This window comes from Megascapheus bottae, chromosome 1, assembly GCF_031878675.1.
Source record: "Megascapheus bottae isolate mThoBot1 chromosome 1, mThoBot2.hap1, whole genome shotgun sequence".
NCBI lineage: Eukaryota > Metazoa > Chordata > Mammalia > Rodentia > Geomyidae > Megascapheus > Megascapheus bottae.
In genome coordinates this window covers 44,597,312-44,621,986 of record NC_143509.1, presented here as the reverse complement: position 1 = coordinate 44,621,986, position 24,675 = coordinate 44,597,312, and the positions used below count along the sequence as shown (strand labels likewise).

At 40.5% G+C, this 24,675-nt stretch overlaps 1 protein-coding gene across 3 annotated transcripts in view; it reads right to left on the bottom strand.

Annotated features, from left to right (window-relative positions):
* The window catches only part of Senp2 (SUMO specific peptidase 2), a 47,993-nt gene that overhangs the window by 20,817 nt on the left and 2,501 nt on the right, over positions 1 to 24,675 (bottom strand). For 2 of the 3 annotated variants that reach the window (XM_090343352.1, XM_090343344.1), the window contains exons 2-9: positions 22,768 to 22,823; positions 16,227 to 16,360; positions 15,175 to 15,241; positions 14,039 to 14,129; positions 7,871 to 8,036; positions 4,680 to 4,783; positions 3,411 to 3,505; positions 457 to 508 (exon numbers count right to left, since the gene is read on the bottom strand). In XM_090343352.1, the coding sequence (XP_090199478.1) occupies positions 457 to 508; positions 3,411 to 3,505; positions 4,680 to 4,783; positions 7,871 to 8,036; positions 14,039 to 14,129; positions 15,175 to 15,241; positions 16,227 to 16,360; positions 22,768 to 22,823 (765 nt within the window). Of the gene's footprint in view, positions 1 to 456; positions 509 to 3,410; positions 3,506 to 4,679; positions 4,784 to 7,870; positions 8,037 to 14,038; positions 14,130 to 15,174; positions 15,242 to 16,226; positions 16,361 to 22,767; positions 22,824 to 24,675 lie in introns of those variants that run through there. The other variant, XM_090343360.1, reaches the window with a different exon arrangement.

The window sequence follows — 24,675 nt, the reverse complement described above, 5'->3', positions numbered from 1 at the left end:
AGGCTTTGCAGGTTTTGTAGTCTCTGTCACATCTTATTTACCACTCTAGTTTCAGAAAGCAGCCACAACAGCATTCAAATGAATAAATGGGGCCATGTTCCATTAAATCTTTATGAAAACAAGGCAAATGATCTAGATTTGACCCCTGGGCCACAGGTGACAAACCCTCCTAAGTTAACCACCATCTAAAACCCTACAGCAAGGTCAGCTACCTCCACTGTTCTGTATCAGAGATAGCACTCATACTCACTCACACACACTATTTCCTAAGTCCCAGTGTCCTGGTGATAGAAATACCTGCCAATGGAGTGTAAGGTACCAGATTCAGGAACTACTTAGGTTCCATATATACTAGCCAGCAAGCAGAACTGTAGAGAGTTTACAATTCCTCAGACACAGCTGTTCATAAATATCAATGGGAAGTTTAGTAATAAAAATGTAAAATAAGCCATGTACCTCTTTTCACTTTTCACTGGACAGAAAGGTCCCCTTGTTTCAACAAGTCTATCTGTGATGACCACAAAGAAAAGATCTTATTAATTAATTTTTAAGTTAGAATATCAACTCTCAAAGTATCTGGACATTCATTCACAGTGAAATGCTAAAGTAAATCCCAAAGATGCTAGCTAGCCTGCATATAAATTAGCCTTTTATTTAAAAAAAAAAAAAAAAGGTACAATTTTTGTTTCTTTCTTTCTTCCTTTTTTTTTTTTTTTCCAGTGGGTCATGGGGCTTGAACTTGGCCTGGGCACTGCCTCTGAGCTCTTCAGCTCAAGGCTACAGCCTTACCCTTGAGCCAAGCCCCACTTCCCATTTTCTAGTGATTAATTGGAGATAAGTCTCAGATCCTTTTGTGCCCACACTGGGTTTGAAGCTTTATCCTCAGATCTCAGCCTCCCAAGTAGCTATGATTACAGACATGAGCCATTGTGGGTGGCCAACAATTTTTATTTCTTAAATGAAAAATTTTAGTATAATTGATTCATCTGCTCATTTGATAAGCTATGTATGATTCAGTCACTCAGTGGATCATTCACGTAGTCATATAAGAAAGTTAACATAAGGAATGTAAGAAAATTAATTTTAGACTCATCAAATAATGTACTATTTAAGAGCCTAGGAATTAAGATACATTTATGGGGCTGGGAATGTGGACTACTGGTAGAGTGCTTGCCTAGCATGCTTGAAGCCCCAGGTTCAATTCCTCAATACTACACACACAGAAAAAGCTAGAAGTGGTAATGTGGCTCAAGTGTTAGAGCACTAGCCTTAAGAAAACTCAAATGGGAAGGAAAAAAAAAGATAACTTTTATGAACCTATTTTATTTTGACAGCTTTCCCCCCCCCCCATTCTGGGGCTTGAATTCTGGGCCTGGGCACTGTCCTTGAGTTCTTTGGCTCAGGCTAGCGCTCTACTTCTTAAGCCACAGTGCCACTTCTGGCTTTCTGGTGTTTAATTGGAGATAAGAGTCTCATGGGCTTTGTGCCCAGGCTGGCTTTGAACCTTGATCCTCAGATCTCAGCCTCCCGAGTAGCTAGGATTACAAGCGTGAGCCACCAGGGCCTACCTTTGACAGCCTTTTCTTTTCTTTCCCTGCCAGTTCTGGGGCTTAAGCTCAGGGGCTGAGCACTGTCCTTGGGCTTTCTCAAGGCTACAGCTCTACCACTTGAGCCACAGCACCATATCCAGCTTTTCTCTATGTATGTGGTACCAAGAAATTGAACCCAGATTTTCGTGCATGCTAGGCAAGCACTCTACCACTAGGACAATCTCCCCACCCTCCAATACTTCTTAAGTACCAGTCTGCTGGTATTTGTTTTGTTGTACTCTAATTTGACTTTTTTTGTTTTGTTTTGTTTTGTTTTGTTTCCAGTCCTGGGGCTTGAACTCAGTAACTGGGCACTATCTTTAGATACTTTTTGCTCAAAGCTAAAGCTCTGCCACTTGAGCCGCAGCTCCATTTCTGGCTTTTTTTTTTTCTGTATGTGGTACCGAGGAATCGAACCCAGGTCTTTATGCATGCTAGGCAAGCACTCTACCTCTAAGCCACACTCCTGGCTCTTAGACACCTTTTTTTTTTTTTTTTTTTTTTTTTTTTTTTTTTTTTTGCCAGTCCTGGGCTTAAGCTCACAGCCTGAGCACTGTCCTTGGACTTTCTCAAGTTTTACCACTTGAGCCACAGCACCACTTCCAGCTTTTTTCTATGTATGTGGTACCAAGGAATCAAACCAGGGTTTTTGTGTATGCTAGGCAAGCACTCTACCACTAGGCCAAACTCCTGGCACCTTTGACAGCTTTTTTAATGAAATTCTTTAAGCTTTGTACATCATCTTTCACTTGAATGTCAATTTTTCTTTCTTTAAATTTAATTAATTTGGGGCCAGGCGCACGGCCTAGTGGTAGAATGCTTGCCTAGCATGCATATTCCTTGGTACCACATACAGATTGGCTCATTCCTATAATCCTAAGCTACTCAGGAGGCTGAGATCTGAGGATTGAGGTTCAAAGCCAGCCCAGGCACCAAAGTCCATGAGACTCTTATCTCCAATTAACCACTAGAAAACCAGAGGTGGCTCAAGGGGTAGGGTGGTAGCCTTGAGCTAAAGAGCTCAGAGTACAAGACCTATGACAAACACACACACACACAAAAAAAAGGTAAAGAAAAAAGAAAAAGCTAGAAGTGGTGCTGTAGCTCAAGTTGTAGAGCTGCAGCCTTGAGAAAGTCCATGGACAGTGCTCAAGAGCTGAGTTCAAGCCCAAGGACTGGGCAAAAGAGAAAAAAAAGAAAAAAAAGTTTAATAAATTTACTTTATTATTATTATAGAGATGATATAAAGGGGGCATGAATGTAGCTTCATTATAGAGTGCTTGCCTAGCATGCACGAAGCCCTTGGTACCATATACACAGAAAAAGCTGAAGTTGGTTTGTGGCTCAAGCCTTGAGAAACCTCAAGGACAAGTGTCTGCATCTTGAGTTCAAACCCCAGGACAGGCCAAAAAAAAAAAAAAAAAAGAGAGAGATGATGTAAAGAGGGATTACATTATATGAGTCAGATAATAAGTACATTTTCTTTCATACTATGTCTTTTGTTCTCTCACTCTCAATTTTGGATTCATGGACATACTCTAACATGGTCTGCGATCAATATATTAAGATACAGCAAAGCCAGGCACCAGTGGACTCACGTCTATAATTCTAGCAACTCAAGTGCTGCTGAGGATCTCAGTTCAAAGTCAGTCCAGGCAGGAAAGATTGTTATCTATACTTAACCACCAAAACCTTGAAGTGTAGCTCTGGATCAAGTGGCAGAGCACCAACCTTGAGTGAAAAAGCTAAGGGGCAGTGCCTAGGCCCTGAGTTCAAGCCCCAATACTGGCACAAATCAAAGATGAAGAAGAAAAAACTCACACTGTTTTGGAACAAACTGAGTTGTTCTGATACCATGATTCTGCTCTTCCACCCAGCCTTTGGTCTTTAATGTTTCCATCTGACTTCTTTGAGAACTTAGGAACATAAAAAAGTGAGGAAGATCAGTTACAAAAGCAAAGTGCCTAGTCAAAATGGAGACAGTATTAACATTCTAACTCACTACACTAAAAGACCTTAGCGGAAAGGGAAAAAAAATCTTTAAACCAGTTAAAATTCCCAAATAATTTGTTTTGAACTAATAAGTTAAATCAGCCTTGTAACTCCTCTACCTTCAAAGAGCTATGATATCATTTACAGACCCCAACTGGAAATGTAGCTTAGTGGTAGAGTGCTTGCCGAGCATTCATGAAGCCCTGGTGTTTGATTCCTTAGTACCAAATAAACAGAAAAAATTGGAAGTGGTGCTGTGGCTCAAGTAGTAGAGTGCTATTTTTGAGCAAAAGAAAGTTCAGGGACAGTGTCCAGGACCTGAGTTCAAGTCCCACGACCAAAAAAAAAAAATTAATAGGCTCTCGGCATTTATGCAAGACTTACAAGAATTATAAAATGAACCTGAATCTTGAGTTCACACTTTTTTCTCCTCTTCTCACAAGCAAATATAAAGCTAGACACCACCTCCTTTTGACGCTCTCATCTACTTACTCAAATTAGCAGAGTACTTAATTAGCAAGTAATCTCATAAGGAAATTCTTATGAGTTGGTTGACTCTAATCTTAGCTCTAAAGTAGAAACAACTGGTAAAATGGAAGCCCTAAGATGTCTCAGGGGCTGTGTGTGATGGAATAAGAGTGGAAATAGGGCAGAAAGAAAGAAATGAAGTACAGAGAACTGAGGAGGTGGGCAGGAGACAAGAGGCAGAAGTTTGTGAAAAATGAGTGTGTTGGGAGACTGGAAAATCTCTCTGTCCCCTCGAAGCCCTTTTAACCAATGATGGACTTTTTTAGGTCAGAAGTTCAACTATGAGGTCACTTGTGTTTGTGCTAAGCATGATGTTACATACCAATAATCTGAGCACTTGTAAGACTGAGGGCAGGAGAAACAGGTTCACCTGGACTAAAGCTAACAAAAAACTCTATTCAATAAAGTTATTGTTCCTCATCATCCATTACTAGCTACATGTCCATATAAATTGTAGGAGAACTTCCCTCAATGGTAACTTTTCTTCAACAAGTCATGTTCATTCATCTCTCTCCAGAAGCAAAGAAAAAGATACCAAATAAAGCATTTGTCAAATTTGCTCACTCTTACCTATAATGATTTGGAGTTAAAGGAGGGACAGAACTCCCATGGCTACTTTCTTTAATTCGCTCCAATAACTTTTGGTATTTCTCTCTTTCTTCTTTTTGAACACCCTGCATAAAAGAAAGCATGTTATATAAGAACTAACTCCATCGATGTGTTTTACTTGCCAGTATAATTTTTTTAGATTTCATTCAGTTAACTGCCAACTTTACACTTAGAAGGAAAAAAAAAATCTAAAATCTGCTCTCTTGAAAAACTGGATCAATAATGTAGAACTCTGCATGCAGACCTATCTATCCTCTTTAGATGAGCATGCTCTCCGCCCCACCTCACTCATTCATGTGACCTGCTTGACCTTCATCATATCTGTATTTCTAAAACAATTAACAAAAACTTAATAAAGAATATAATACATGTTACAACATATAATAACATCCTTGATAATTGGAATTTGCAGCCTCCAAAACAGAACTGTTCTTACCAAAGTCACCAATGCCTTCCTATGACCACATCCAATATATTGCCTTTCTTCAGACTTTATGTGTTTCCCTTTACCACCTCACCTAACTGACCTTCCCTTCCTCAACAATAAACGCTTGATTCTTTTCTTTTCAGTCTCCACTGAAGATTATCCCTTCTTGTTCCTGTCATAATGCTGATGGTTTTGCCTAACTCTTTTCCTACGCTACACTCTTTCTCTGAATAATCTCATCAGCTCCCTTGATTTAAATAACCTTATGGAGAAAATTCAAGAATGTGTCTCTGGAGCTGGGAAGGTGGCTCAGGCTCAGTGGTAGAGTGCTTTTTTAACATGCATTAAGTCCTAGGTTCAATTTCTCAATACCACATAAACAGAAAAAGCCGTAAGTGGCACTGTTGCTCAAGTGTTAAGAGTACCAGCACTGAGCACGGAGAGGCTCAGGGACAGTACCAAGGCCCAGAGTTCAAGCCTCAGGACTGGCAAAAAAAAAAAAAAAAAAAAAAGTACACCTGTAACTCTGCCTTCTCAAAGCTCCCATTGCCTATATCCACGAGTCTACAATAGAAGTCTTCCTGCATATTTCACGGGCAATGTCCAAAAATGAAGTCAATACCTTCCCCCTAAAACACATGGGTATCTTGATCAGTGACATCTACTGAACTAAGTCCAAAATTTGGAACTCAGGCTTTTCCCTGTATGTTATATCACACACTTAATCAATATAAATATCCTTGCCAGTATTTCTAGAATGTATCCTCGGTGTAATACTCATAGACGTTTGCTTAGTGCTATCTCTGTGATTTCTTACATAAGAGACTGAAGACTACTTAAAATTTATGTCATGGGCTGTAGTCCATTCCTCTCTGCCTGTTTGTATAACTGCAATTATTTATATAAAGTCTCATATGGGCCGGGAGTTTGGCCTAGTGGTAGAGTGCTTACCTAGCATGCACGAAGACCCAGGTTCTATTCCTTGGTACCACATACATAGAAAAAAGCTGGAAGTGGTGCTGAGGCTCAAGTGGTAGAGTGCTAGCCTTGAGAAAATCCAAGGACAGTGCTCAAACCCTGAGCTCAAGCCCAGGACTGGCAAAAAAAAAAAAAAAAAAAAAAAAAATCTGACTAACTTTTGGGCCGGGAGTTTGGCCTAGTGGTTAAAGTGCTTGCCTAGCATGCATGAAGACCCAGGTTCGATTCCTTGGTACCACATACATAGAAAAAAGCCAGAAGTGGTGCTGAGGCTCAAGTGGTAGAGCTCTAGCCTTGAGAAAGTCCAAGGACATTGCTCAGGCCCTGAGCTCAAGCCCAGGACTGGCAAAAAAAAAAAAAAGTCTCATATGGGTAGAGACCACTGTTTGTTTTTTTCTGTCAGTTGTGGAACTTGAACTCTGGGCCTGGGTATTCTCCCTGAGCTCTTCAGCTCAAGGCTACCATCCTACCCTTTGAGCCACAGCAGCACCATTTCTGGGTTTATGGTAGTTAACTGCAAATAAGAGTTTCACGGACTTCAGTGCCTAGGTTGGTTTTGAACCTCAATGCTCAGATCTCAGCCTCCTGAGTAACTAGGATTACAGGCATGAACCACCATAATTGGCACCACTGTTCATTTGTTTGAGTTATTGACAACTAGGCCAATATTTGAGATTCAAATAAATATTTCTTTTATGAACTAAAAGTGGCTCAGAAAACCATCTAGCAAACTGAAACAGCTGATGATCTTGGGTAATGCCAGATGTAAAAATAATCCTCAATTTCCCTGGAGCAAGTGAAAACAAAGAATGAAATGAAGATAATATCTCCATGCCAAGAGCTCTGAAAGGAAAAGAAAAGGCAGAGGGGCACACCATATACTTCACTTATTCAGTCAGTTACTATACTTTATAAAAGAAACAAATTAGGCAGGGCACCAGTGGCTCATACCTGTAATCCTTGCTATTCAGGAGGCTGAAATCTGATGATCACAATTCAAACACAGCTATAGCAGGAAAGTTCATGAGACTCTTATCTCCAATTAATCACCAAAAAGCTGGTAGTGGAGGCCAGAAGTTTGGCCCAGTGGTAGAGTGCTTACCTAGCATGCACAAAGACCCAGGTTTGATTCCTCGGTCCCACAAACATGGCAAAAACACAGAAGTGGTGCTGTGGCTCAAGTGGCAGAGCTCTAACCTTGAGAAAATCCAAGGACAGTGCTTAGAACTTGAGTCCAAGCCCAGACTACTGGCAAAAAAAAAAAAAAAAAAAAAAAAGGCTGATAGTGGACCAGTGGCTCAAGCTATAGAGCACTAGCTCTAAGCAAAGAACTCAGTGCCCATACCCAGATTTCAAACCCTAGGACTGGAACGAGAGAGAAACAGAAAGAGAGAGAGAGGGAGAGAGACAGAGAGAGAGAAAAAGAGAGAGACAGAGAGACAAGTTGGAATAATTCAGGTACCCCAAAGAATCTATAATTATCTCTTCCTACTAAGATTCCTTGTCCCTTTACAGTGAAATAACTGTATCTGACAATGGACTAGTAATTTCTGTATGTACAGAATGTCTCTAGAAGACTGTGCAGTGACCATGGTTACTTCCTGAGAGTCAAACTGGGTACTGAAAGGACACTAGGAGACTGAGCCACTATGTTCCCTCTTGTTACCTTGTGGCATTTTTACCTTAGCACACAATGTACTATACTCTTTTAAAAAAAAAAAAAAGAAATGAGGTGAAAAGGGCTTACCTCCTCTACAGTGCAATGGGGACGCCTTAGACCCTTGCCACCTTCTTCCGAAATCTCTGTTATACCCTGTTCTTGAGGTCTCCACGTTAAGCAGCTCTCTGAATTGCCTCTGCTATGGCGACGGCCAATTGGTCTTCTATTATAGCCTTCTGATTTCAAAGTAAAACTGAGAGACGCATGCATACACAAAATAAAGAAATGTATCACCAAACTGCTTACAGTATTAAGAAAAATTAAGAAATTGAGAGAAAGTACACTGTGATTAAGCTGTCTTAACTTAACCATGCTAGGTACTTAGACAACTGCCTCTTTGAAAAGTTAGATCCATCTGTACTTTATAGGACACCCAAGTATTCCACTATAGAATGTCTGTGTCCAATCACTAGGGCTGCTACATGAAACCTTCCTCAGGTCTAGATTTTCAGCTGCATTTAACTCTACCCCTGAACTATACTGTTCCTTTAGTCATTGGGTAACACCAGAATGATTATTTGTTTAATGTCTAGATCATGCACTAAACTTTAAATTTTGTAAAACTAGAGAGTGCATCTTTCCACCACTATAGCCTATTATAGGACATAAGCAATAAGTACTCAGTAAATATCTAGGTGATGAAACAAGAGTCCATCTCAGCAAAAAGGGGAGGAAGGGATGGATCAATGACAGAACACTTGCTGAGCATCCACTAGGTACTACATCAGTCCTCAGCATTGCTAAATAAGGAATGAAAGGGAAGAGGAAAAGAAAAGAAGAAAAAAAAAAAACAGCACTAAAGAAACTAGCCATGGGGAGGAGGAAAATGGGAGACAAACATGGGAAGGGGTAACAATGTTCAAGATGTAATGTACTCACTACCTTCCAAATGCAACTGTAACACCCCCCCCCCATACATTATCCTGTTAATAAGATAAAGAGAAACTAGCCATGGAGCCTCAATCCTACTCCGCCCCAGTCACTGTTGCTGGTGACAAAAACATGTCTGTCCTGCCATAATCAATAATACAACAAACTGCTACCATGTTTCTGATGTGATACTTTGAAAAGAATGCTACTACTTACATAGTATCTCTACAAAAAAAAAAAAACGCAATCTGAAGCAACCCATCAATAAATTATCACACCAAATCTAAAATATCAATACCAATAAAAACAAAGAAAGCCTAAAGATTAAAACAGAACAAAAAGACAAATAATAAAACAATAACAAGTAAACTTTGGTGGATCCTGGCCCAGGAGGAGAAGAAATTTAAAGATCTGAAACTAACATTATACTATGTCAATGTTAAATCAGTACCCCCCCCCACTCTTTTTTGTGTTTTTTTTCCCCTTTCTATTATGCTTTCTTTGGTTTTTCATTTGGTCCTAGGGCTTGAACTCAGGGCCTGGGCTCTGTCCCCGTGCCTATCCGAGCTCAAAGCTAGCACTCTGAGTGGTTATAAATTGGAGCCACCAGCACTGACTAATATGCTTGTTCTTAAGAAATAAACTGTCCAGATGTGATGGTGCATGCCTCTAAGGTCTGCAATTAGGAGGGGAGGATCTGGACTTTAAGGTCAACTGGGCTATCACAGCAAGGCACTGTCGAAACGGGAAAGGAAAGAAGAAAAGGGGAGAAGAGGAAAGGAAGGAAAGCGTAAATTATCCAAACTGACCCAAAATTACAGAAGAAAACTTCAGAACTTACTCTTCACTCACAAATCAATCAAAAGTAAACCAAAAAACCAGTAAGGCCTGCCTATAAAATACTATCAGCTGTCGCTGACATTTATAGAACACCTTAGTAATATTCCCTTTTCTAGTACACATTGAACATCAAAATAACTTTTACTACAAACCAAGTAACAAATGTTCATGTACATGAAGACTCAGGCTGATATGGCAGCGCCACTCACGCGCATGTCAGCGGCTGCGCTGTCCCAGCCCATGGCCCCAACCGGCTCCGGGCACGAGCAGCGGCCCGAGCAGCGGCCCGGGCGGCGCCCTGGTCCAGGGGCCCGCGCTGGGCCCGCGCTAGGCCCTTCTGGGAAGCCGGTACTACATACGGGTCCCAGCACTAGCACTGGTACCGTTGCGCTCGCCGTTCCTGGAGCGCCAAGCCCAGGGGCTCTTTCAGCATTTACTGTGTTACATTTGCAAATAATACCAGACCTGGCCAAATCCCAAAGAATTTCTTCTAAGAAACGGGACAGTCATCCCACCGTCATATGGAGCCTTTCTATAAACTGACCTGATTTCTCAAAGTCTATGTTGAGCCTAAGAGAGAAATGTGTAAAAGACTGGGAGGCTGAGATCTGAGGATCCAGGTTCAAAACCAGCCCGAGCACTAAAGTCTCCGGCTGGCTCTCATCTCCAATTAACCACCAAAAAACCGGAAGTGGCGCTGTGGCTCAACGGGTAGGATAGCAGCCTTGAGCTGAAGAGCTCAGGGACAATGCTCAGGCCCATAGTTCAAGCCCCACCACCGACCAAAAAAAAAAACCAAAGACGCTGAAAGTGGAGCTATAACATGAATGGTAAGAGTACTAGCTTTGCGCAAAAAAAGCTCAAGGAGGGTGGGGGGAGGGAAAGTGGTAGAAAAACATGTAACTGTAACCCCTCTGTATATCAGAGGGAAGCACGGGAGCCCTGGGCTTAAGCTCTGAGCCTAGGAGCTGTCCCTGAGCTTTTTGTGTTCAAGGCTAGCACTCTGTTTTAGCCATCACTGCTCAACTTCCCACTTTTTTCTGTTGCTTTTGTTGTTTTTGTGGATCATGGGGCTTGAATTCAGGGCCTGGGCACTGTCCCTGAACTCTTCAGCTCAAGGCTACCAAGAGCTACAGCCCCACTTCCCATTTTCTAGTGATTAATTGGCCATAAGAGTCTCTCATTCTTTAGTGCCTGGGCTGGCTTTGAACAGTGCTCCTCAGATCTCAGCCTCCTGAGTAGCTAGAATTACAGGCGCGATCCTGTGCCCAGGTTGAGACCATGAAACTCCTTTTTTTTTTTTTTGCCAGTCCTGGGCCTCGAACTCAGGGCCTGAGTACTGTTCTTGAGCTTTCTCAAGGCCAGAGCTCTACCACTTGAGCAACAGCACCATTTCCGGCTGTTTTCTATGCAGGTGGTACCAAGAAATCAAACCTTCGTCTTCGTGGGTACTAAGCAAGCATTCTACCCCTAGGCCAAACTCCCGGCCTTTTTTGTTTTTGCTAGTCCTGGGGCTTGAACATTGGGCCTAGGTACTATCATTGAGCTTTCTGAAGGTTAGCATTCTACCACTTGACCCACAGAACCAGTTCCTATGTACATGGTACTGAGGAATCAAACCCGGGGCTTCATGTATGCTTGACAAGCATTCTACTACTATGCCAAACTCCAGGTCCCTCTTTCCCTTTATTTTTTTCTCAGACTAGCTGGGAGTTTGGCCATGGGGTAGAATGCTTGCTTAGCATTCATGAAGGCCCAGGTTTGATTCCCTACTACCACAAACATAGGGGGGGGAAAAAAAAGTGGTGTTGTGGCTCAAGTGGTAGAGCTCTATCCTTGAGAAAGCCCAGAGACACTGCTCAGGCCCTGAGTGTTCAAGCCCCAGGACTGGCAAAAAAAATCTCAGACTAGACCTTCCTGCCCTGGCTGGCTTTGAATGACAATTCCCAGATCTCAGCCTCTAAGCAGCTACCATTCTTTATCTTTGAAAAGTAAAGATTTTTTGCAGAATGGATCTTAACCAACCAATTTTCTCATAGGCTGATTTCATTTTTGCATGATGATTTCTTTTTTTATTTTTTTGTCAGTTGTGGGTCTTGAACTCTGGGCTTGGCCTTGTCCTTGAGCTCTTCAACTCAAGGATACTGCCCTACCCCTCAAGCCACAGTGCCACTTCCAATTTTCTGGTGGTTAATTGGAGATAAGAATCTTGGGACTTAGGGCAGTAGCCCGGAGTGCAAGAGCTCAGGGACAGTGCCCAGACCCAGAGTTCAAGACCCATGACCCACCAAAAAAAAGATTGTCTCAGGGCTTTAGTGCCCAGGCTGGATTTGAACCACCACGATCCTCAGATCTCAGCCTCCTAAGTAGGATTTCAGGAGTGAACCACTGGTGCCTGGCTCATGGTAATTTTGTTCTCAGGATAGTACATCTCAGAGGCCATGATGGTAATTCATCCCACTGTTAACCTTTTTGTTTTTCTTTTTCTTTTTTTCCATTGCTACTTTAGGGCTTGAATTTAAGGTCTGGGCACTAGCCCTAAGTGTCTGTACTCAAGGCTAGTGATCTACCCCTGAAGCACAGCTCTACTGCTAGTTTTTCTGGCAGTTAACTGGAAGCAAAAAATCTCACAAAGCCAGGGGCAGTGGCTCACGCCTGTAATCCTAGCTACTCAGGAGGCTGAGATCTGAGGATCACAGTTCAAAGCCAGCCTGAGCAGTAAAATCCATGAGACTCTTATCTCCAGTTGACCACCAGGAAAAAAAAAAAAAAAAACCCAGGGACCTGGAGTTTAGCCTAGTGGTAGAATGCTTGCCTAGCTTGCACAAAGACCTGGGTTCAATTCCTCGGTAACACATACATAGGGGGGAAAAAAGCCAGAAATGGTGCTGTGGCTCAAGTGGTAGAGCTCTAGCCTTGAGAACGCCAAAGGACAGTGCCCAGGCCCTGAGTTCAAGGCCCAGGACTGGCAAAAAAGCAAAAACAAAACAACAAAAAAACCCGGAAGTGGTATTGTGGCTCAAGGGATAGGGTGATAGCCTTGAGCTGAAGAGTGCAGGGACAAAGCCCAGTCCCAGAGTTCAAGTCCTACAACTGCCAAAAAATAAAAGAAATCTCACACTTTCCTGTTCAAGCTAGTTTTGAATCACAACCCTAAAGTTTCAACCTAGTAGTACAGACATGAGCCACCAGTGTCCACTCTGCTGATTTACCTTGAATTCCTTAATGTAATATCAGACAGGTTTCTAAAAAAATTTTTTTTACTCTTTCCCCTTTATAATTAGTAATTTGTGGGAAGATGTTCTCATTTTATGTAAACATATCCTAACACATTTTCACTTATTAGCTTCAATTCAATTCAGATTTGTGTCAAAATCAGTAATTAGTAGTCATTTTTCTATCATTTGTTCTCCAATAGACTTTTTTCCTCCTCATAGTATTTACTATTATCATCATCTGTAATCCTGTCTCTTTGTCCCCAGTGCGGTTAGTGAGATCCCTGTAAGCTTCCATCTATGTCAGGTTAGCATTTCACCAGTTTTTGAGTCCTTCCTTCCTTCCTTTCTTTCTTGAACTCAGGGCCTGGGCACTGTCATTGGACTTTCTCAAGGCTAGCACTCTACTACTTGAGCCATATCCCCACTTCCCGCTTTTTCTGTGTATGAGGTATCAAGGAACCGAACCCAGGGCTTCATGCATGCTAGGTGAGCACTCTACAACCAGGCCATATTCTCAGCACCCTCTTTCACTTTCTGACACAGATATTCCCATCACTTTGCATTTTTCCTCCTAACTTTACAACTAGTCATTCATCTCAAGATTAAATATAACTAGGAAGCCAATGATTGGTCAGATATTTGAACCAAAAATCTAACTGAAAGATAAGACCAAAATAAACCAAGGGAGTGCTATCGTTCAGAGGAACAGTCAAAGAAAACAGACAAAACCAGTCAAGAAACTTTACAATGACAAGAGTGTGAGATTGTAATGCAAGCCACACTTCTGAGGGGAAAGAAAAAAAAACCCAATATGGTAAACAGCTTTTAAAATAAGAAAAGACATTGTATCCTTATAAGAACAAGGTACTTGGAGAAAAACAATAGGGAGAACAGGGAAAGAGGAAAGATAAATTGTATAACTTAAAAATTGCCAAAATAAAAAATATATATAAGGAAGTAGCACTGTGGTTCAAGGAGTAGAGGGCTAGCCTTGAGCTGAAGAGCTCAAGGACAGTGCGTAGGCCCAGAATTCAAGCGCCATGACTGACAATAAATAAATAAATAGGAGGGAGGGGAGACAGAAAGCAATGTTTAAAAGTTCTCAAAATAAAATCACTATGAACAGAAAATATAATAGAAAGTAACAAAACCTCAGTTCAAGTTTCTACCCAGCCATGTTATTCAACAAGTTATTCACCTCCTCAGGGTACTTAATGGTAGTCTGTAACAGAACAAAAATGAGAATGCCTAAGAATGTACTACTTACCCAAAGGAAGGCAGGACTCTACGTGGCTGATCTCGGGTAACTGTCACTCTGATCTTTGGATAGTCACTTATCCCATTAGGAGATTTATTACCTATTTTAAGAATGAATTTGATTTGGAAAAAAACAAACATGGGAATGGTCTGCATTAGGATAGAAAATTTATGAGCAGTTTATATAAATTCTATTAATAGCAAAGAATGCAGCATCTTGTTTTTAAAAAAAGTTAAAAAGAAGGGCTGGGGATACTGCTTATTGGTAGGAACTTAAAACTTCAAAGAAGTACCTTTTTTTTTTTAACTATTACATCTTTGGAGATGTGCAAGACAAGACATGGGGCTTGCGTCTCTTTTTTTATCTTTGCCACCAGAGGTACATAAGTCTTTGAGAAGCATTTCTTTGATTTCTTCCACTTCTGATTTCTGAATCACTACTTTTCTAACATTTTCACTAACTTCCTCTTTTTCCTCAAACTTTTCAAGCCTACTTGCAACATTACAATGGCACACATTACAAACATTTTTCAGAATTCTGGCTTCTTCCCATTTTCATTTGAACCTGTCATAATTTGTACATATAATAATTATAGTTCCATTTCAACGCCTAATGATGATACAAAAATCCCTAATCTATAATCTGTAAGAAATGCCAACTAAAGTTGTCTAGCACATAATATGAAGTCTTTAGAGACAAGAATATTTTCCTGATAACAACACAGTGCCTGGCATGTGATTATCAGGATTTTTTTAAAAAATGACTGTAACTTGACATATTAACATTGGTGATAAAATAGAAACCACAGCAATAAGACAATAAGGAAAACTACAAATTGAGCATCCCTTATCAGAAAATCTGTGTGCTGATGCTCAAAAAGTTTCTAATTTCATATTTCAAAATTTTTGATCAGAAAGGTAAATATACCAAAACCTGAAAAATTCCCAAACCTGAAACACTTCTGGTCCCAAGCATTTTGCATAAAGATACTTACTCAGCCTGCATTTGCTTTTAGAATGGTAGAAAGAATATGTCTTTATTCTCATCCCAATCCAATCTGGTGTTTTCCTTTCATATTCTCAAAACTTAGGGGAAATGGGCAGAAGGAAGTACAGGGAAGCAAAAACTACTTTTGACCACCTCACCCAGTTTCAGCATGTTGTTCCGGGATCCAGAACCTGTCAGTTCACAAGATGAAGAGTTCGAAAATACCTTAAAATCAAACAGAATCACCTGTGTAGCATCTAACAAATTTTTTTTCAATTTGCTAAAGAAACTAATTTAAAAGATCACTCCATTGATGATTATTTCCCAAATCAGCTCATGGAAATGCTATCTTTTCAGATAAAACAATTGTCAGAACTCATAAAAAGATGCAAAATATTTAATTCCAGCTTCTTTACACATATTTAAATTAGAAAAGCAGATGCAACAATATTTTTGATTCTTTATAAATACTTTAAAAATGTTTAGATGGGGCTGGGAGTTTGGCCTAGTGGTAGCGTGCTTGCCTAGCATACATGAAGACCCAGGTTCGATTCCTTGGTACCACATACATAGAAAAAAGCTGGAAGTGGTGCTGTGTGGCTCAAGTGGTAGAGCTCTAGCCTTGAGAAAGTCCAAGGACAGTGCTCAAACCCTGAGCTCAAGGCCCAGGACTGGCCAAAAAAAAAAAGCTTAGGTGTTGAATTTCCTGACCTTTAGAAAACACAGCCAAGCTGGGCACGGTGGATCAGGCCTATAATCCTAACTACTCAGGAGGCTGAGATCTGAGGATCGGGGTTCAAAGCCAGTCTGAGCACTAAAGCCGGTGAGACTCTTATCTCCAATTAAGCACCAGAAAACTGGAAGTGGATCTGCAGTAGCCTTAAGCTGAAGAGCTCAGGGACAACGCCCAGGCCCGGAGTTCAAGTCCCACAACCGACAAAAAAAAAAAAAAAAAAAGACATGAAAGAAACGTCTGGAAAGATGTTAATCTATATATGTTAACAACTAAAAAGAGAATATCCAAATATTTCTAAAAGTAATTCTAATGATTAAGTACAAAAAATCAGCAGCCCTAGAAGTGTATCTAGACATAGAAGTGTATCTCAGACATAGAAATCATGCTTAGAATGCATAAGACCGTAGGTTTCGTACTCAGCAGAAACATAAACAAAATCAATATTCCCCCAATGGTTCCCCATTCACTACTGACCTCTCCTGAAGGGGCCACATTTCGTGTTCCATTACAAGCAGAAGTCACCATGGGCTTTGTGGTCAGCTGGAATGGGAATCCAAATAAGCTGGCAGCATTGTAGAGACTGTTTTTCACTTGGTGAATAAAGCAATCTAGAAAGTGTCAACAAACTATAAACATAGAATAATAAACTTCCAGCAAAAAGTCAAGTTATATCTTGGTAAGTAGCACTCTGAATTTTTATTAAAGTCCTATTTTTAAACACTGAAATAAAAACAGTTACAAAAATATTTTTTGTGGGGTCAGGAGTATGGCCTAGTGGTAGAGTGCTTGGTAGCATGCACAAAGCCCTGGATTCCGTTCCTCAGCACCACGCACAGAAAAAGCCAGAAGTGGCACTGTGGCTCAAGTGGTAGAGTGCTAGCTTTGAACAAAAGAAGGTCAGGGACAGTGCCAAAGGCCCTGAGTTCAAGCCCCAGGACTGGGGCTAACAGAGTAAATGTATTATCATTTTTCATGTGTGTACGTGTTTTTTAATAAAATGAGATGCTACAAATATCATAAATGATTATCAATGAATTATCCTGGTAGCAGCTTCTAAACAATAAGCTCTCCAGAATAAAGTAAATTTTTTACGAAAGCTGTAAGAATAATTAAACAAGGAGGAAGTATCACTAGGGATGGCTGAATCCTACAGGGAACACTGCCATTTTCTCACTGGTTTACCCTTTCTTCCCGGGAGGGTAAGGTAATAGTTCTCAACAACTGCTTATTTTCTTCTATTATATCTTGGCTAAGTGAAGGATAAAATATATCACTCTTAAGCACCTAGGAAGAATCAAGACTATCTCTCTACTGATTAATGTCCAGTGAACTTAGACTTATCTCTTCTTGCCATTAAAAACAAAGACTATAAAACAAAAGAGAAAAGAGTAGATTTTAGTGCTTCTCCACTTCCTTCTTTTACAAAACTACCTCTTTCTCACTTCCTCTGAGCTGTCCACAATTTCCTTTCTATGTCTTAACTACAGATATGATAAAGTACTAGTTTTTTACTTCAGAAAAAAGCCCAAAATGATGGCTTCGAGCAATAAGAACTCCAGAATATATAAAACAAATACTTTTCAGAAAAAAAGGAATAATTTTGGACAAACAATATAACTTGGAAAACAAATGAATAGAAGAAAAACTTGGGGAATAAAATTATGTGTTGTCCAGGTAAACAAAATCTAACTTGAAGTAATTTGCTAGTCAGTAATCAAAGTATCAGAGTTCACAGGACATAATGATGCTGGAATCCCAGCACTTGGGAGGTTGACACTTAAGAGTTGGCAAGCAGGATAGCAAATTGGAATCTAGCCTGGGTTACATAGAGAAACACTGTCTCAAAGAGGAAAAAAAAAAACTACCAAAGTTTGCTAATAATTCGTTCTTCATTTTGGAAATCAGAAAGAATTCCAAGTTATTCCTATAGTAATGCTGTGCTTATTATATATTCTGCTGGGCTAAGTTAGGGGAAAATAGCATTAGGGTTTGTTGCATAATCCACAGACTATCATTCAGACCCAAGAAAACAAAGGGGTACTCTTCACAATACAGCAAAAACTAGACACTAAAATGTATTGTAAAGCAAGGGCCAGTGGTTCATGCTATTCAGGAGCCAAAGACCCAGAGGATGGCAGAAAAGTTCACTGAATTCTTTCTCTAAAATAAATAGCAAAAAAGCTGGGCTGAAAAAAAAAAAGCTGGGCTAGAGGTGGGTCTCAAGGAGTGCCAAGTAAGTAAGCAAGGTGAGCAAGTGAGAGACTCTGAGTTCGAACTCCAGAACTGGTTTAAAAAATAATAAGTATTATAATTTCTTATTATCAAAACCTGAATATGTCCTAAAATTATATCAGAATACCTCACTGAGTGTGTGTGTGTGTGTGTGTGTAATACATATGTTTTCACAAAGGGTGTTGTTGTGTGATCTAGGCTGGTCTCCAACTTGAAATCCTCTCGCCTCAGCCTTCTGACTTGTTGATATTACAGGCATGTACATCAGGCCCATCTTGGTTTTGTTTTTTTATAAAAGGAATGAATGCTTCTTTTCCTGAAACTATACTAAATAGCTTTGAGCCATGATCCTCAGATCTCAGCCTCCTAAGTACCTTACAGTAGTAAACCAGCATTTTTTTTTTGCCGGTCCTGGACTTGGGCTCAGGGCCTGAGCACTGTCCTTGGACTTTCTCAAGGCTAGCACTCTACCACTTGAGCCTCAGCACTACTCCTGGCTTTTTTTCTATGTATGTGGTACCGAGGAATCAAACCTGGGTCTTCGTGCATGCTAGGCAAGCACTCTACCACTAGGACAAACTCCCAGCCCCAGCAATTTTATTTTTTAACAAAATATCTGAAGGGCTGAGAATGTGACTTAGTGGTAGAGTGCTTGCCTAGCATGACTGAAGTCCTGGTTCGATCCTTCAGTACCACACAAACAGAAAAGGCAAGAAGTGGTGCTGTGGCTCAAGTAGTAGTGTTCTAGCCTTGAGCAAAAGAAGCCAAGCCCCAGAACTGACAAAAAAATAAAATATATGAGATGCTGCAAAACACAAAACAATTATTTTAGCAAAAGTTACTGAGTTATCCAATATACAAGCCTTCAGACAAGTGCAGTTAAATAGAAATTTTCTTTAAATTGACTTAAATTAAAAATTCACTTCCTTGAGTAAAACTGTGCTTGACAGCCAACCTTATAGGAAGTTCTATTGCTCAGAATTAAAAGGCATTTACAAATATATTGTCTCTGGTACCTATTACTTTCTCTTTGGCTCAGATTCCCCTCTTCAGTTTGCTGTGCAGACAAATCAACCGTAAGTTATAAAGCATGATTTTTATAAACATTTATGGAAATAATGAAGTAAGAGGTCTTTGACACAAAAAGCTATAAAACAGATGATTACAATAATTATTTCAAGAACCTTCTATAACCATCAAATTTTTAAACTACATCCAAGCAAAAACTATTATTTATCATGAAAAATGACTTTTTTTAACTTAAGTAAATGCATGTAAAAGATAATTTTAACTTATAACCATAATAAAAAAGCCAACATAATCTGCTTTATAAAGAAATGAAAATGTTGCCGGGTGCGGTGGCTCATGTCTGTAATCCCAGCTACTCAGGAGGCTGAGGATCATGGTTCAAAGCCAGCCTGGGCACTAAAGAACCTGAGACTCTTTTTTTTTTTTTATTGTAATGTATAGAGGGGTTACAGTTATATTCACCTAATAGTAGATGCATTACTTCTCACACATTGATACCCTCTCTCATGTTTTTGTCCCTGTTTCCCTCCCCCCACCCAAGAACCTGAGACTAATCTCCAATTAATCACTAGAAAAGGGGAAGTGAGGCTATGGCTCAAGTGTAGGGTAACAGCCTTGAGCTGAAGAGCTCAGGGACAACACCCAGGCCTAGGGTTCAAGCCCACAAAAAAAAAAGAAAGAAGAGAGAGAGAGAGAGAGAGAGAGAGAGAGAGAGAGAGAGAGAGAAGAGAGAGAAAGAGAGAGAGAGACAGAGAAAGAAAGAAAGAAAGAAAGAAAGAAAGAAAGAAAGAAAGAAAGAAAGAAAGAAAGAAAGAGAAAATGTTAAACCAGGCATAAGCCTGAAATTGCAGCTACTCAGAACCTAGAGATAGGAGGACTAATTTAAGGTCAGCCCAGGAAAATGCTGATAAAACCCTATCTCAAAAACAAAACAAAAGAGCTAGGGGCTTAGTTTGAATGGGAGAGCTGTTCTCCAGCATAAGGAAGGTCCTGGAGTCAATCCTTAATACTGCAAAGAATGCATCCCCCTTTCTCAACGCATGCGTGCGCACGCGGGCGCGCACACACACGCACACACACACACACACACACACACGTGCATGCATGCAAAAACATACATACAGGGCCAGGAGTGTGGCCTAGTGGTAGGAATGCTTGCCAAGCATGCATGAAGCCCTGGGTTTCATTACTCAATAACACATACACAGAAAAAGCCCGAAGTGTACTATGGCTCAAGTAGTAGAGTGCTAGTCTTGAGAAAGCCGAAGGGCAGTGCTCAGACCCTGAGTTCAAGCCCCAGGACTAGCAAAATTAAAAACCAAACAAACACAAATCCACACTAAATTCTGGCTGGGCGGGGCTTCTTTCAAAAATGAGAGATCAAGGCTGAGAGTTTGGCCTAGTGGTAAGAGCGCTACCTTAGCATGCACTAAGATCCCGGTTGGATTCCTCAGTACCACATATATAGAAAAAAGCTGGAAATGGTGCTGTGGCTCAAGTGGTAGGGCTCTAGTCTTGAGAAAGCCCAAGGACAGTGCTCAGACTCCGAGTGCAAGACCCAGGACTGGCAAAAAAAAAAAAAAAGAGAGAGAGAGAGAGAGAGGGAAAGAGAGAGAGAAAGAGAGAGAGAGAGAGAGAGAGAGAGAGAGAGAGAGAGAGAGAGAGAGAGAGAGAGAGAGAGATTGAGAGAGAGAGAGAGAGAGAGATCAAGCCGGGCAAGGTAAATCATGCTTGTAATCCTAGCTACTAAAGAGGCTAAGATCTAAGGTTCACAACTTCAAAGCCAGCCCGGACACTACAAAGCTACAAAACCTGTGAGACTCTTATTTCTAATTAATCACCAGAAAACTGGAAGTGGCCCTGTGGCTCAAGGGGTAGGGCCATAGCCTTGAGCTGAAGAACTCACGGACAGCACCCAGGCAAATGACTGACCAAAAAGAAAAAGAGAAAGAGATCATCATATATCTGACAAGTATTAAAGATATAATTAGGGCTAAATCAAGATTTTACTCAAAATAATTAGAAAAAAATACAGCCGCATGGGGCCGGGAGTTTGGCCTAGTGGTAGTGTGCTTGCCTAGCATGCACAAAGACCCGGGTTCAATTCCTTGGTACCACATACATAGAAAAAAGCCGAAAATGGTGCTGAGGCTCAAGTGGTAGAGCTCTAGCCTTGAGAAAGTCCAAGGACTGGCAAAAAAAAAAAAAAAAAAAAAAATACAGCCTTCTTAGTATACAATCATGATTTAGATATAACATGTTGCAAATGTGTGTCCTCTAAAATCATTTCCTGAATTTATATGGGAAATACTGTCATAACAAATATTGCATAAATTTCTTACTTAGAATGTATAATTTAACCTGCCTTCATTCAGTTTCTCCCTGAACTCTATTGATGAATTTACAACTCGCTCATATTGTTCCTTCTGCCTAGAATGCTTTCCCTTTAATCTCTTGATATCCTATCCATCCTTCAAGATCCATCTCACATATTAAGTCCTTCATCAAACATTTAATAAAACTTTCAAGCAGATGGAAATTGGATAGGATTTCATTACTGCCTTCCTTATTTTATCATGTCCTCAGTGACATCAGATTGCTTACATACTTATACCTCCTGCCAAATAACCATGCAAGCAAGGCCCTTAGGAATAAAGACCCCATTTTTTCTCACTTTTGTATTTTCTGTAGAACACACTGCCCTATATAAAGACATGGTGGACCAAGTACTCACTGGATTTAAATGACTATCAACATAGGCCCATAATCAATGATCACATCTGATCAAAATGCAGTCACTATTGAAAATGATGAATATATTACTCTACGGTGCCTTTTCCCTTTAATCTTCAACATCCTTCTAAGCCATTACATATATGGTTGTAAAATGTTACAAAAAATAGATTGGTTCATGAAACTAGTTAAACTTGAATACTCAGTTTTGAACTGGTTTTTACAATGTTTCCATCTCAAAAATAAGAAGCATCTCAGCCTGGTGCTTGTGGCTCACACCTGTCATCCTAGCTACTCAGGAGGCTGAAGTCTGAAGATTGCTGTCCCAGCCTGGGCAAAAAAAGTCTAAGAGACTCTTATTTCCAATTAACCAGCAAAAAGCCAAAAGTGGAGCTATGGCTCAAATGGCAGAGCACTAGCCGTAAGCAAAAATGCTCACAGACAGCATCTAGGCCTTGGGAAGCCCAAGGACCAACACAAAAATAGACAGACAGACAGACAGCACCTCTATTTCCAAGGAAAGTACTTAGACCTTAAATGCATCCAATACATAGATCTATTTATCTGAGAAGATACCATGCCCCTGGTAAAGTAAGTCTGGAAAAGACAATAGAGAAGGAAAGAGACTTCGTTTTCATTGCATACACTTTATTTAAGCTTTTGAATTTTCTTCCAAAATTTTTTCCTATTAAACAACTATTATTTTTCCTATTAAGCAATTAATTTTTAAAAGTTAGTACCTAAGCTGGATGCTGGTATAATCCTATTGAATTTTTTAAAACTTAGTGCCTAAACTCTAATCTAGCTATTCAGGAAGTTGATATCTAAAGTTCAAAGCTAGCCCAGACAGACAAATCCAAGACACTTGCATCTCCAATGCACTAGCCTTTAAGCTGGAAACAGAAGTGTGGTTCAAGAGACAGAGCACCAGGCTTGAGTGAAAAAGACAACAGGAGAGCACAAAGCCCTGTATTCAAAACCTAGTCATGGTAAAAAATAAAATAAAAATAAAATTTAGTACCTAATCTTGGTCTTTTAGCTGGTATTTCATCAGTATCCACTGGAGAAAACAGAGTGCTGAAAAGAGAGGGGGAAAAAAGATATATTTATTTCTATAAAGTTTCTAGTCAAAGCCAGGAGTACAATTTACTTGTAGAGCACATGCTTATTACATGTAAAGGACGCTGGACAAACCAAAATCAAACTATTCATTATACAACATCCTTCTTCCATCAACTCTGTCATAAAGTGACAGCCAACTAATATTGTAATTGCTATTCTCCTCCCCCGTCTCTTTCTCCTTCTAGCTCACCAGTATTGGGGCTTGAACTCAGGGCCTGAGCACTGTCTGGCTTTCTCAAGGCTAGCACTAGACCACTTGAGCCACAGCACCACTTCTAGCTTTTTCTGTGTATGTGGTACCAAGGAATCAAACTCAGGGCTTTGTGCATACTAGGCAAGCACTATACCACTAGGCCACACTCCCAGCCCTGTGAATGTTTTTCTATAGTAAGACATTTAACCTGAAGATTTAACATTATTGTTAAATAATCTATAATCTGGTAAAATTCAGACAACTTGTTCTTGAAACAATGACCCTAAAAGAAAGATTTTTTCCCCCCAATCCTGGGGCTTGAACTCAGGGCCTGAGAACTGTCATTGGGCTTTCTCAAGGATAGAGCTCTACCACTTGAGCCACAGCACTACTTTCAGCTTTTTCTATGTATGTGGTAATGAGGAATGGAACAGTGTCTTTGGGCAGGCTAGGCAAGCACTCTACCACTAGGCCAAGCTCCCAGCTTTTTTTTTTTTTTTTTTTTTGGCCAATCCCAAGGTCTGAACTCAGAGCCTGAGCATTGTCCCTGAACTTCTTTGGGCTCAGGGCTAGTGCTCTATCATTTGAGCCATACACTATTTCCCTCTTTTTCTAAGTAGGAAGTGGCACTGTAGCTCAAAAGTGGTAGAGCTCTAAGTAGTTTAATGGAGATATGACTGTCACAGCCTTTTCTACCTGGCCTGCTTTGAACCATGATCCTCGGATCTCAGCCTCCTGAGTAGCTAGGATTATAAGCATGAGCCACAGCACTGGCAAAAATTTTTTTTTTTTTTACTTCAGTTGACACGTAAGCAGCCTTCTTAACTAGAAAGGAGTGTTATATAACTGCTTTTTTTTTCTTTTCTTTTCTTAAACCAGTGCTTGCAGGAGCTGGGAGTGTGGCTTAGTGGTAGACTGCTTGCCTAGGATGAATGAAGCCCTGGGTTTGATTCCTTACTACATTAACAGAAAAAGCCCGTGGCTAGAACACTAGCCTTGAGCAAAAGCAGCTCAGGACAGTGCCCTGAGTTCAAGCCCCAGGACTGGCCAAAAAGAAAGAAACCAGGGCTTGTGTGCTAAGCCAACACTCTACCACTGAGCCATACCTGTAGCCTTTGTTATTTTAGCCAGGTGCAGTAGCTCACACCTGTAATCCTAGCTACTCAGGAATCTAAAATCTGAGGATCCAGGTTCAAAGCCAGCTAGGGAACAAAAGGACCTGAGACTCTTATCTCCAATTAACCTCTAGAAAATGGGAAGTGGAGTTTGGCTCAAGGGTAGGGTGGTAGCCTTGAGCTGAAGAGCTCAGGGACAGCGCCCAGGCCTAGTTCAAGCCCCACAACCCCTCCCTCTACCCTGCTCCAAAAAAAAAAGTTATTTTACTGGGAACTGGTAGCTCATGCCTATAATCATAGCTACTCAGCAGCTTGAGATCTAGCGATCAAGTGTCCAAGCCAACCAGAAAAGACAAATCTGTGAGATTCTTATCTCTAACCAATAAAAAGCTAGAAGTAGAGATGTGGTTCAAGTGATACAACATCAGCCTTAATCAGAAAAAGCCAAGCAAAAGCACAAGACTGTGTGAATTCAAGCTCCAGTACTGGCACACACATA